General features: G+C 32.6%; 1 protein-coding gene across 1 annotated transcript in view; it reads right to left on the reverse strand.

Moving 5' to 3' along the window:
• Positions 1-624: 624 nt before the first annotated feature.
• The window catches only part of LOC129219719 (WD repeat-containing protein 82-like), a 28,251-nt gene continuing 14,904 nt past the window's right edge, over positions 625-13,971 (reverse strand). The window contains exons 7-9 of the mRNA XM_054854005.1: positions 12,564-12,633; positions 10,948-11,090; positions 625-903 (exon numbers count right to left, since the gene is read on the reverse strand). Of these exons, the coding sequence (XP_054709980.1) occupies positions 868-903; positions 10,948-11,090; positions 12,564-12,633 (249 nt within the window). The 3' untranslated portion in view covers positions 625-867. The remainder of the gene's footprint in view (positions 904-10,947; positions 11,091-12,563; positions 12,634-13,971) is intronic.

The raw sequence follows: 13,971 nt of genomic DNA on the forward strand, positions 1-13,971 counted from the left end.
AATCCTAATTTTTAAAAAATCCCCACTCTGACTTTTGCTTGATAATTATTTCATCAGTGCTAAGTTTGCATCAGTTTTCAAGAATTCCAATTTCTGAATATTTGGCTTGATATTTGTAAGATTGTGGTCTGTATCTAAGAAATCTAAATTGCAAGAAAGAAAAATAAAGTTTGGCAAAGGTAAAGTGCAGAAAAGACTTATTTGGCTGGGATTCAGCACCATGATTTTCGGTTTGTAATTCACGGGTCAGCTTTGTGAGTGCAGATTGGGCATCACTGGTATACAACACCTGATATCCAAAAAATGTTTGGTTTTAATAACATCTATAACTTTCCACATAAGTAAAAGAGAAAAGATTTCCTCTTTTTTTCACGAAAAATTTTTGAAGTCTTGGTGTCTTGAAAAGTGTGCTAGACTGTTTCCATAATGGACAAGCTGTGAAACTTCAGCATCACAATCTGAATTTTTGAACCTGTAAATATATACATTTGTTCCTTCTCATATTTCAATGGTGTAGATACTTTTCTTTTTCCTTTCAAGTATCTCCTCCCACGAACTTGGATTAGGACAAAAGAGACAACTTCATAAAAAAATAAGAAAAACAATTACAAAAGCAAAGAACAATTTACTTGCTAAATAACAATATCTACAAGATAAATAAACATAAAGAATGGCAATAAAAGAGCTTTCAAGTAGAGCAAGCAATATTAAAAACCATGAATGATTTTGAGGATGAAGCTATGAGAAATGAAATAGTATACAAGCTAAAGATGGTAATATTACAGTTCGAAAATGAAAGTTAAAAACACATCAGATAGAACATGCTTGAGAAGACATATCGTTCCAAAATTAACTGATGCATTAAGTTCATATGTTATCTTCCACAGTTGGAAGCCAGAATGCCTGTAAGGAAAAACCAGAAGTTAAAATATCTATCTGAAATTACAAATATTTAAGCATCAAATGCAATATTTTACAATTAAAACAAACATTTAGATTAGCACAACAAAATTCATCTTTTCACAAAAGATTAGCTTCAAACAGAACTAAGAACACACAAATTTATAGACTCTAAGCAATGATTCCTACTCTTACTAAAAACATTTAAAAATGGTATTAATTTCACTGATATCCATGATATCTTATAATACAGACAGAGAAAACATTTAAGGTTTTTGAGCATAAAAAACTGTTATACATTTGCAAGTAATGTAAGTGCCATCATAAACCCCCACCACACACATATTAAGAAATATATTTCAAAATTTCACTTAGTCAATTTTTTCTGCTCCTACATTTAACTTTTTTAGACATGGTTTATACTTCTGCAATCTCCTTTTTAAGTTCCTATGAAATGTAGGCTACTTGCCTTCCAGTAGAGTTTCAAATGCATTAGGCTATATGATTGTTTTTTTTTTTTTTTTTGAACTCACCAAAAAAGATTTTCATTAAAATCTGAAGGGAAAAAAAGCTACTGTTAAACATATTTAATTGATTATAGCAAATTTTAAAAAATGAATTCAGAGGTTGTAGGCCAGTGCCAATAGCTTTGAAAATGGTAAAAAGTCAAAAAAATTTAGGACAGGATAAAACCAGTTAGAAAGGTAAGAAAATCTAAGAACATTAGTAGGAAAAATAAATTACGGGCGAGCTGAGTTTGGGAAGGGGGGTGTACGGGGGGTTTAAGGGGGAAAAACGGTTTATCACCCCCCCCCCATAAGGGACAGGCGCATTTTCGTGGGACGGGACAAATGCCACACCCCTTTTTCTCGTAACCTTGGAGAAGGGGTCCGAAGTGCCACACCCCTTTTTTTCTTGTCCTCTTGTATGAGGGTTCTGTCTAAACTTTTTCTCTGTTGGCAACACCTAGTGCTTCCCTCCTAAATTTGTAGTTCGACTTTGATTGATTTTTCGCTTATTAATCATAACTTAAATTTTTTTTAAAGGTGTCATCAATTTAATATCATGTTCACTCAAATAAGGCCCCCGGGGATCGAACCCTGGACGTTTGGACGGGGGCCCAAGGCACTGTCCTCTCGGCCATCGGTTGCTTGTAAGAGCGGGCTTCTATGTTTAATTTAAATTTAACATAAATTTCAGTGGCGCCATCTATCGAGTAAAAATAGCATTATTTCCAATTCAATATATTTTTTCCGAAAGATTAAAATATTTCTAATATAAATTTTACAATAGTTGATACGGGAATTGAACCCGCATCGACATAAAGGAACCATAAATGATTGGCAAGCGCTTTTACCAACCATGCTACGGCGACTTCGTGATTTTCACCTTATTTACAAATGAGTTAAATGTTTTTTACAAAGCTTAATGACTAATGGAGTGTACAGGGAAGGGATAATTGACAAACAAAACCATGATTGGACATGTATTTTCAGAGTATCAAGTGTAGAGGGCGCTGTGAAAAGTCTTTGTTCAGACATGTTGATTCTTGTCTGAACTTGTATTGTCAGGTGACAAATCTGGTTTGTACAGAGGGCGCTGTGATTGAATCTTGTCTACGCATGTTTTTTTGAGAATCAGGAATAGAAGGTGCTGTAAAATAGAGGGCGCTGTTGAATAGAAGATTGAAAAATCCTACTTTACAAGTGCTCAGTCGTTGTTGTCGTTGGTTCGAGTACAGAACTATAGCAAAAGGATGAAACGTGCTAGTGAGTCAGTTATGGATTTTCCAAGGAAAAAAATAGTTCCTTTAAAAAAGGTTGCCGAAGAAAGTGATATTTCTCTACCAAAGGATTGCATTCATCTGGGAGGAGATATCTATGCTACTGTGAACTATTTCGCAGGACAAAGTCGTGTTCATATCAGAAAATATGTCTTTGACGCTAACGGTTGTTTACAGCCTACTAAAGAAGGAGTTTCTTTATCGCCTCTCGTATGGGATAATTTGACGTTTCAACTAAACAAAAGCAAAGTGTTTGAGCCCGCAGGATTTGCCATGATTGTGTTGAAAGATGTCCTCATTTCCGAGCAAGTTGTAAATGATGAGGAGCAACTAAGCTTCCAGAGAATGTTTCAGCGGAAAGACCTCTCCTACCAGTTCGTACCTAACCATGTTGTCCTGAACAAAACACAAGTGCAGAATTTTTTGAAGAGTACAGATGCAATATACGAGGTAGTCAAGGAAAAGCTTATAAAGTGCACTCTCCGACACTTTTTGCGTCTGCAGTTACTTAAAAAGCCCGTTAACAACCAAATAGAAAGTACTGCAGTTTCAGAGAAACCAGAAGGAGTGTCTGACTTTGTTTCTGCTTTGTGTGTTTCTATAAAGAACTGTATTTCCGAAGGCATTTCAAACTTAATGACTTGTCTTGAATGTGATATTGGGTACGAGCCTATTCATGCTCATAGATGTTTAACCATGAGTTACCAACAGAGACTGGATAAGCATTTTGATGATGCTCTTTTCAACATAAAGTGGAACACTTTTGCTGAAAACTTTGTAAATAACAATATTTCACTGAAAAACTTTCGCTTTTTAATATTTAATTTTGATTTTTTTGAAACAGCAGACACAAACAGTATTTACGATAAGGTAAAAAGTTTGTATTGCAATGATGATCCCAATTATATGTTGTAAAAAAAAAAAAAAAAACTTGAAATATGTATACTTTACTAGCGTGTAGAAATAAATGTTTTTTTTTAAATGAATAAAATATCTTCGTTTTAACAAAAGTCTCATTTTTGTGTTAAACATTTTTCTCTATGCACATACATAATTATAATAATGATAATAACAACAAGATATTTTTTTTTCAAAAAAAAAAGGTAAAAAGATTGATTTTACTAAAAGTTCTATATAACATAGTGTTTAAATATTTTGTTCTCAGTAGATCCTTGTATGTCGAAATGTCAGCTAAGCTTTCTAAAACGTACCAAAACCCTGAAGTTCCAGGGAGCTTCGGAGGAGTAAACACATTGTATAGGGCATTAAAAGGTCGAGTGAAAATTAAAGACGTGAAAAAGTTTTTGCAGTCCAAAGATTCATATACTTTGCACAAACCCGTTAAAAGAAAATTTCCAAAGCGTAAAGTTATTGTTGGAGGCCCATTGCAGCAGTTTCAAATTGACTTGGCCGACTTACAATCATTAGCTTCTCATAATGACAATTATAAATATTTACTTACGTGTATTGATGTATTTTCGAAATATGCGTGGGCTATACCTTTAAAAGATAAAAAATCGGTAACTGTTTTATCAGCGCTCAAAAATATATTTTCCGAATGCACTCCAGAGTCTCTTCAATCAGATTCAGGAAAAGAATTTACAAATAAACTTGTACAAGATTTTCTCAAAAGCAAAAACATCAATTTTTTCTCAACACATAATGATACGAAAGCCTCAGTTGTTGAACGTTTAATCGAACATTCACAGAAAAGAATACACGGCGATATATTGATGTTATTGATAAATTGATCTACAGTTATAACCACACCTGGCATCGTTCTATTAAAATAGAACCAGTTTCAGTGACATTAGAAAATCAAAAAAAAGTATAGCATGAGTTGTACGGACAAACTTCCGCACAAAAACATGTGAATTTTAGTGTTGACGATACAGTACGTATCAGTAGAGAAAAATGAGTTTTGAAAAAGGTTAAGAGCAGAATTGGACAAGAGAAATTTTTACCATTTACAAAATTTTACCTGGATTCCCCACAGTGTTTAAACTAAAAGATTTAGCAGGTGAACCGATCCAAGGAACTTTCTATGGAGAAGAACTACAAAAAATCTCTGACTCTGGATATTATCCAGTAGAGAAAATTTTACAAAACCGCAAGCGTCGTGGAAAATTTGAGTATTTCGTAAAATTTCTGGGTTATCCCGAAAAGTTTAATGCTTGGGTTTCTGATGTGCGAATGGTATAAAACTAGCTACCCTTCTGCATTTCTGTCATTCGGATAAAAATGTCCTTTTATTTGACATTGATCAGCGACAGCTCGTTGAATTTTTTCCCAGACAACAAGATTTCACAATTTACTACTGAGCTCCCTTCAACTATTAATTTAAGTGGGAAATGGGAAATTGCTATGATTGACCTCATTTATCCTCACACCTGGTACAATGTACGAAAAGATAACCTATTCGTCTTCGATTTTGGTGAAGGAAAGCTAGAAGGAAGAAGAATTCCTCCTGGATGTTATGAAACAATTCCTGATTTACTTAGAGCTATGAATGTTGCATCTCATAAAAATAAAATTGAATTCAGTTTTCACCCAGTCACAAAAAGAGTTAAAATAAAAACTGATGAAACATCAAAAGTAATACTACATGAAGGATTGGCAGAGCTTCTAGGATTTGAACCGGGAGAATACACAGGGACTGAACTAAGTCCTTTTGTAGCTGATCCAAAGGCATCGTTTCCCGTCATGTATGTTTATTGTGACATAGTAGAGCCTCAAATCGTAGGCGATGTGCAAGCACCTCTTCTGAAAATTGTTACAGTTAAAGGACAAGATGGTGAAATTGTAAGTGCTCACTATACACGACCGCTTTATCTGCCAGTTATTCGTCAGCACATTCAAACTATACACATCGATATCAGACTTCACTCCGGTCTACCAGTTCCTTTTGAACGTGGTAAAGTCATAGTTGTTCTACACTTTCGTTTGCGACAAATCATATAAAAGAGGGAATTTATTTCAAAACTTTATCATTTCCATGTTACATTGACACAAACTGAAGTTACAAATATACTACTATAATTAAAAATTAAGCTACAGCATGCGTTTTACCCTCCTCATTCACCATTAGACGGTGACTGCAGTGCCCCCTACAGTTTTTTGGAGTTACGAATAGCAAGCTACACTGTAGGATGGGATAAATGAGCAATTTTGAACTGTGTTACCTTGAATATTATGAAAAATAATAAGTTTTCCAATTGTGTTTGCTGTTAACTTAATAAATAGCTTAAAATTTTACAGTGATGATTTTTTTTTCAAATTCGAGTTTCTTTGATTTTCTTCATTTTTTGCGAAAAGCTTCCATAGTATTGTATATTGTTTCTTATACCATCAAAAAGTACGGATTCCAACGAAAAAAACTTGCTCCGACTTTTTAAAAAAATCAGATACTTTGACGTGAGATTTTTTGATTGAAAATTCTGATGCTTTTTTACTACTGAATCAAAATAAGGAGAAAAAATAAATATTTTAAATCCAAAAAATTACAGTGTATTTGGGACATAATAAGGTAACTTTTCGAAAAATTTAGTGAATTTTTTTTTTTTGTGAGAAATAAAAAACCAAAAAGTCGGTTTTTTGAATTTTTCGCATATATTTTGAGGTTATAGAAAAAAGTGCAAATACAAAAGTGTAGATCTTTTTAATACTAACAACTTTGTAATTTAGTTCTTTTCGATAGGACTCTTAGTTTTTCCGGAAATCGTGATAAACCGTTTTCCCCCCTTTAACACCCCCTACACCCCCCTTCCCGAACTCAGCTCGCCCGTAATTTATTTTTCCTATTAATGTTATTAGATTTTCTTACCTTTCGAACTGGTTTGATCCTGTTCTAAATTTTTTTGGTCTCAAACATTATTGGCACTGGCCTATTGGTGCCAACAACACTCCCTAAGTGACACCTAATATTCATCGACTGCAAAATATGATTAAGAGATGCCTTGGAGATAATTACTTGACATGTAAAATTTATATTAATGTGACAGATAGAACGTGTAAAAATATCTTTTGAAAAAACTGATTGGAGTCAAAACAGAAGGTGCACAACTTGGCATCTGGGAAGTCGTCAACACCTTGTGCAACTCACTGTTTTTGTGTTATGCAAGTTACATACGCTCGCAAGTACATAGATACTGATGAAATGACAAAACTCATGGTCTTGGGTACCGTCAAAATACATGTTTGGTTGCCTACAAATTAACACACATGAATATGTACATGTACCAGGGTTGCCACGCATCGGGAAAACCTGGAATTGTCAGGGAAAATGAAAATGGCCGAAAATCAGGGAAATGTCAGGGAAAATGAAAAATTGCATATTTCCGATTGTTTTTAGCGCGGCCCGCGGTCTATGACGTCAAAAAAAAAAAAACTTTCAGCCTTGTTTTTTCGCCGCCATTCCCTTCCCATGCCATTCCCTTCCTATTCGTCGTTTTGTCATTCCCCTCTTTCTTCTTCCCCCTGCAGTTCTTTTTATCAACTCTCTGCCATTGCCGCGTGCGTGCGCCATAGCATAGCAGTTGGCAGCGGACATGCGCGGAAGGTACTTCTTTTCTTCCTCCTTTGAGCTGGCTCTGTTTAATCGCTGCTTGTTTACGTCAGCAGTTCTGAAGTTGTTATGATGCACAGCACATTATTTTGTCTGCGAGTGCGACTGAATTTTTTAATGAGCTGCAACAATCTTTTAATATTTTATATTATTTCTTTAAAATAATTAATGAAATTGCATTATTCTAAACAATTTTGTTCTGTAAATTTAGTTCATTAGACAATTTTAAACTTAGAAAATTTCTTTTTTACAGAAGTATCGCTAATCTTTTAGTATTTTGGTAGTGATCTTTAAAGACTTCCAATGCACTTCTTTCTTTCAAAATAAAAGTAATCCGATTAAAAAACAATTTGCACATCAGAGAAGTTTCTGATCAATGCTCAAAATTTAACTTTATGACAGGGTGCCCACAGGAGTGATTATGGTGCAAGTTGCTCCATCAAAATTTTTGAGGGGGATTTTTTAATTATTTATTTTCTTTATTTTTATTCAAATTATTAACTCATATTATTTTACTTTATTATTTTCATCTGTGTGTGTGTATTTTATTGGGGAGTGAGCACGCTTTTCTTTCAAAACAATAATAATTAAAAATAAATAAATAGGTAAAAAAAATAAATAAAAAAGAGGGTAAAAAATAAAAAATAGCACTAAGGCGTTCAGAAATATTGCGGGGGGGGGGGGGGGGGGGGTGCCTTTTTTTTTTGTGCCTGTTTTATGAGCAACAAACAGGGGAAATATGTGAAGCTAAAAGATGCATGATTTTTTTACAGGTCAAAGTCTAAAAGTGCTTTGAGTTCAATGGATTGGAGGGGTAGAAGGCAATAATTGAAAAAGTTTAGGTTTCATAAGTTTTTAGTTCAGATTATTTTAGCAATTAACTTTATTTTTGTGATACAGATGTCACAATTGTTAATTTTGCAGTTCTTTCCCTTGATGTAAGGCAGTGGCTCCTCGCTATTGAAAATTAGATATGCTACATTTACATTAATTGTTTATTACAATGATTTGCTTCACTTGTGTTAGTACATTAGGGTAGTTCAAAAATACACTTAAAAAAAAAGGTTTCTCCTAGAAAACAGGACACCACTCAATGTTTTTAGACTTGTGGATAGTAAAATACTGGAAGAATTTTAACTTCCTATTCCAACTGAAAGAGGGTGCTCGACCCCCTCCCTCAAACTTCATAAGTATGAGGAGGGGGTTAAAAAAATACATTGAACTGAAAAAACAATGTTACATCTACACGAGTTATATGCATATTCATTGCAATAAAATAATTACTTACATAAAAAAAACAGTTGGGGAAATTAAATGTTTCTAAATTTGTGACTTTTTCTATGCTAGAGCTAATGTTAAATTAAGGGGTCATTGAGCAGCCTCTTAAAATTTGAGTAAGAAGCTAAAACTTTTACAGCACAATACTATTAGTAAGTCTAAAAAAAATAAGGGGTGTCTTGTACTCGAGTTAAGAGAAAAAAAAAAATTGAACCACTCTTAGTACATATTTTTGATTATTTCAGCTTGAGTAAATAAATTTGGTAACCATTGTGTGTAAAGTTTGAAAATGAGGTAAGTTTTATCAAAAGTTGAGATGTATATATTAATGTTGCAAAATGAAGGTGGAGATCGATAACCTGGAATTTTTCTCAAAACCACCAGGAAAACTTGGAAATGTCAGGGAATTTCATTCTTGAACTTCCGTTGCAACCTTGATGTACATACGTCTTGATAAAAAAAGGTTAAATTTTGTTTAGAGGTAATTGAAAAGTGAAATTTCAGTGAAGATAATACTTATTTTTCTTTAAGCAAGGACATAAAAAGTGCTCTTACTTATGCCATCTGAAAGGACTCAAATTTTAAACTGTAAGAATTTTAAGGAGAGTCCCAATTTTCAATAATCTCAGGTGGCATGAGCCCCAATTACCTCAGATTTTCGAGACTTTACTGTAGTTCATTAAAGTATTTTACTTGATACAATGCACAATATCATTTTAATATAAATTTTAAGCGATATTTTAATTTTAGGTCTATTTGCACTATTTTGTCAAAAGTTATTAAGAGGGGAGGAGGATTGACAGACATTTTTTAAAAATTTTTTAATTATGTATTGCATTAACATTATTTTTCTTATTTTCAGAGAAATTATTATGTGTGTGATATTACACCTCCTTTCAAACTTTTATCCTTTTTTTTAATCTTTAGGCTAAAAATGGCAGCAAATTTAAGTGATGTGACTTTTTAGTTTAAAATAAAAATAAGTGAAAAAATACAAAATTTAACTTTTTATACGGATCTCAGATTCCCTAACTAATGTTTAGAGAAATAATCTCCATTGAAAACTATTACTGACACAAAAAATTTGACATTTGTGCGATCAAAACTTAGGGAGATTTTCCATTTCAAAGTTTTAAGGGACCGTATAGAAGATGACACTGGAACTTATCGTCCTTTCAGAAGAATGACATGTCGTCAAAGTAAGAAGAACAAGGTATTTATGTTCATTGCTATTCAAAAATAAATGCAAATGTTATGCTGTGATACGCAAAAACACACTACAAAACTGCTGGCAAGTTAAAAAAAAAAGTGCTTTTTAACGAATTTCAAAACTTAATCAAAATATAATTAATTATGAATGATAGATTTTAAATATATACTGTCAGCCCCGTTTAATCGAATATCGTTGATTCCAAGAAATATTATTCGATTAAGTGGAGTATTTGATAAAGCGAGGAAATTTTCTTCACCTTTCTAAATTGACAATATTTGTCTTAAAACATAACAATTATAAATCAATAGCTATTTTAAAGGAAATAACTAATGTTATTTTAAAAAGTTTCTTAAATAAGCTAATTAAATAACAAACTAGTTTTAAAAATTGTACATATATTATAGGTACCTATGAAAGGAACCTCAACTTGAGTTATGAAATATTTGTTTTGGCACCTTATTTCAGTACAATATTTTTTGAAACAATTCTGTAATAGTGGATTGCTTGCTCCAAAGTCTTTTGAGAACGCTTTTCAAGTCCTTTTCTCCCCTTTTCGTCTGCTGTGTTTTACATTTTCTACTTACCAATTTAATTTATTATCATCTGAAATGTGTGTTATTTTATTTCATTATCGACTGCACTGTTTATTTATTGATTTTTTGTAATGGCAAAGACAAAATTAGATAGAACAAAGGAAGTGTTTTGATGAAAATTAGATTTTTTTTCTTGCCCGTTGAGGGCGAAAAATATTGTTTTATATTTTACATCAGCAAATTGTTCTGACTCAACTGATTTCTAATTTTTTCAAAAAAATGTCAACAAAAATACTTGCAAAAGCCGATAAATATAATTTGATTATTCGCGGAAATTATTCAATTAAGGGGGGATCTTTAACATTGTGTCTATGGGGAAATATTCGGTTACGGGAGGTTTTATTCGTAAAGGAAAGGTATTCGTTTATCCCTTACCTGATTAAGCGGGTCTGGCAGTATATATATATAAATTTACGATGTCAAAGAGTAAGATTTCATGAAAATCTGAGATGGTCGGGTTGAATGCCTTGTTGATTTTACATGGAATGATCCTAACTAATCGAAACTAGCACATTAGAAATTGGAGAAAAAAAAGAGCCAATAGGTTTCCTCCCTAATTCAGGTAATTTGTAAACAAACTCCTGGGATGGTCAATAAAAAGCAAAAAGTTTGTTACCATATTTGTGCAAGCAGAAGCAAGCATCATATACTTTGGATTGAACTGAACACACTGCACTGGGCCAGTGTGATCACAGCAGAGCTCAGCAGTCTTATTGCCTGATTCAGCACTCCAAACATGAACTCTTCCATCAGTTGAACCTAAATTGAAATAAATAAAGACTAAATTTTATAATGTGATGGAAAACTTTTGGATACTACAATTGATATGACATATCTGATAGCTAACTATAGTTAGCAAAAATTGTTAAAATTTGAAACATATTAAAACTATCAAATTAGAGCATGCACACAGATTGCGTATTGGATTTTAGGGAAATTTTGCTTTCAGTTTTCCAAAACATCACAAAGGGTCAATATTTATAAGATTGTATTCCATGACAGTGCAATGGCAAACAACATAGATTAAGTTGAAAATATGTGAAACAATTATGAATGGTGCAATTGCATATCAACTTGGGAAGCAATTGGATTAAAAATCTGGGGTGAGCAAAGCCAAAAATCCAAGAATTAAGGTTTTCTAGAAGAAAATAAATAAATAAAAGGATTTTGAAAATTAGAAGTTTCAGCAATTCTATAGAACAAGTAATACATGTTTTGAATCAAGTATAATTACAGTAATCAGAGTGTCAATGATTTATATCAATTGATTTGCTTGAACTAAGAAAAGTGATGGCAAATGAGGAAGGACCTCAGGTGTAATTGGCTGGAAATTTTGGAATGGGTGTAGCAAAAGAATGTGTGTGCCTCAAAAGAAGCTAAAATAGATGAAGGATTGAAAATCATTGTCAACACAAAGTTATTAATGCTTAAGTGGTAGAATCGCATTGTAGATAAAAATATGTGAATATTACAGAAATGCAATTGGATTCAAAAATGCATTAAAAAATGGGGCTATCGTGTAAAACACAGAAACAGCTAAAATGAAAATTTGGTGCCTAATGTGTACAAGCTGACAGGTATCCATAGTTACATGAAATAATAAAATGTTATTACTATTTTTAAATGTTCTGTTTTGGTTAGCTTGGTTTTATTTTTAAACCATATCTTGAAGCTGCCACTTTTACCAAAAAGTAGAACTTTGCTTCCATGAAACATTTTTTTTTTTAAATTATAAACTTCCAGAAACTGGACAAATACCATAAATAAATGAAGAAAAGTGGACCTCAACAAAAGCGGGGTTCGCAACAAAAGTGGAATTCAGGTAAAATCACAAAAAAAAAAAAAAAAGTGCAATTGTATTTATATTCATCTCATCTTGTATTGTCAAAAAATTTCTTTTTTAAATTCAGTTCAAAAAAAAATTTTTTTCCTTTGAATTATAAAAAAGAGCATTACACAAGTATTCAAAATTCAAACTTTTATGAAAGATTAAAAAAAGTTGATGAAAAAATGATATGCAAGACAAATTTCAAGTATTTTAAAAGTTAGCATTCAAATGAAAAATACATTTACAAAAGTTTTTTTTTTTCCTTGTATTAATATTTAAAAAAAAAGTCATCACATGTTGACAAACTGAGGCGCTTGTTTTACAATAAAGGGAAATATATCTCTGTTCATATAAGGGAAGCACACACAAAATTTAAATTTTTTAAACTATCACAATTAACTTACCACTAAATATGAATTGTGAATCAGGACTAAATGAAGCTTCTAATGGCAGTCCTTTGTTATTGATGTGACCCTGAAAGAACAAAATACATTAATAAATAATAAATATTGAGCTTAGCTATTGAGCTTGAGATATAGCTTTAATATCCATTATAAATTATTCAACAAGTTATAGTAATGTTACTAATGTTTTACATTGGTTATTTTTCTGCAATCTATTTATTTATTTTTTATTGCCTACAGAAGATAGTTAAGGATTTTAGTTGTTCTAATGGAGACTATTACTGTTAAGTTTAATCTAAATGGGACATTTGGTAATGAAGATTGATGTTATTTCAGAACGGTTGATGCTGATGTGGATTTTGAGGGACTGACATCGATACTCTAATGAAGACTTTTGGAGAACTTATTCAAAAAGGAATATTATGAAGCTGTTGTTCTAATTCTGATGGGGTTTAAGAAAAATAATGTCGATGTTATTCTGAAATTTTTTCACATTCTGAAAGGGTTTTTTGGAACTATTTTAGTTATCCAAATAGATAGTTTTAGAGGGATTGCTGACATTATTTTTAAATTGCAATCCTTATTTTGACAGGGAACTTTTGAAACTGTTGTCCTTATCCTACTAGGGAATATTAGGGATTTTTTTTTTTTTTTCTTACTGAGAGTTTTGAAGGACTATTGTCCTCATTCGAGAGGAAGCGATTTTGGATCTAGTTTTTTGTGACATAAGAAGTTTTGTTCAGGGGTTGTGTGTAGAGGAGCATATTGGAGATAGTGATCATAACAGCATTAGGTTCCAGATTAAATTTGAAGTGTGCAAAGATGATAATTTTAGGTTTGTGCCCAATTTCAGAAACACTGATTTTGTTGCACTTAGGCAGAGCTTGAAAGAGGTTTTTTCGTCAGGATTGGAAAATAGGGACGTAGATCAGCAGTGGACGGAATTTAAGGATAAACTTGCTAAAACGGTTGCAGATTATGTTCCATTTAGGAGAAAAGGTGTTAGTACCAAAACGTGGCCCATGTGGTTCTCCAGGGAGACTAAAGAAGCTCTTAATTATAAGCAAGTTACTTTTCGTCAGTTTAAAGAAACTGGTCAGAGTGCGGAGAAGCTCCAGTATGGTAAGGCAAGGCGAAATTTTAAGTATTTGGTATGGATTCAGAAAAGGGAATTGGAGCAAAGGCTGGCAGATGACTTTGATGGGAACCCTAAGAGGTTTTTTGCTTACACTAATTCTGGGAAAGCTCGAAACAATCAAATAGGGCCTTTGGTTGATGAGTATGGAAATTTAATCCAAAACGATAGGGATATTGCAAATGTTCTAAATAACTTTTTTTCCAGTGTGTTCAACGATAACTGTATCTCAACAGTTGACACTAACAGGACACAAGCTATTATACAGCTTGA

This window comes from Uloborus diversus, chromosome 4, assembly GCF_026930045.1.
Source record: "Uloborus diversus isolate 005 chromosome 4, Udiv.v.3.1, whole genome shotgun sequence".
In the NCBI taxonomy this organism is placed as follows: Eukaryota; Metazoa; Arthropoda; class Arachnida; order Araneae; family Uloboridae; genus Uloborus; species Uloborus diversus.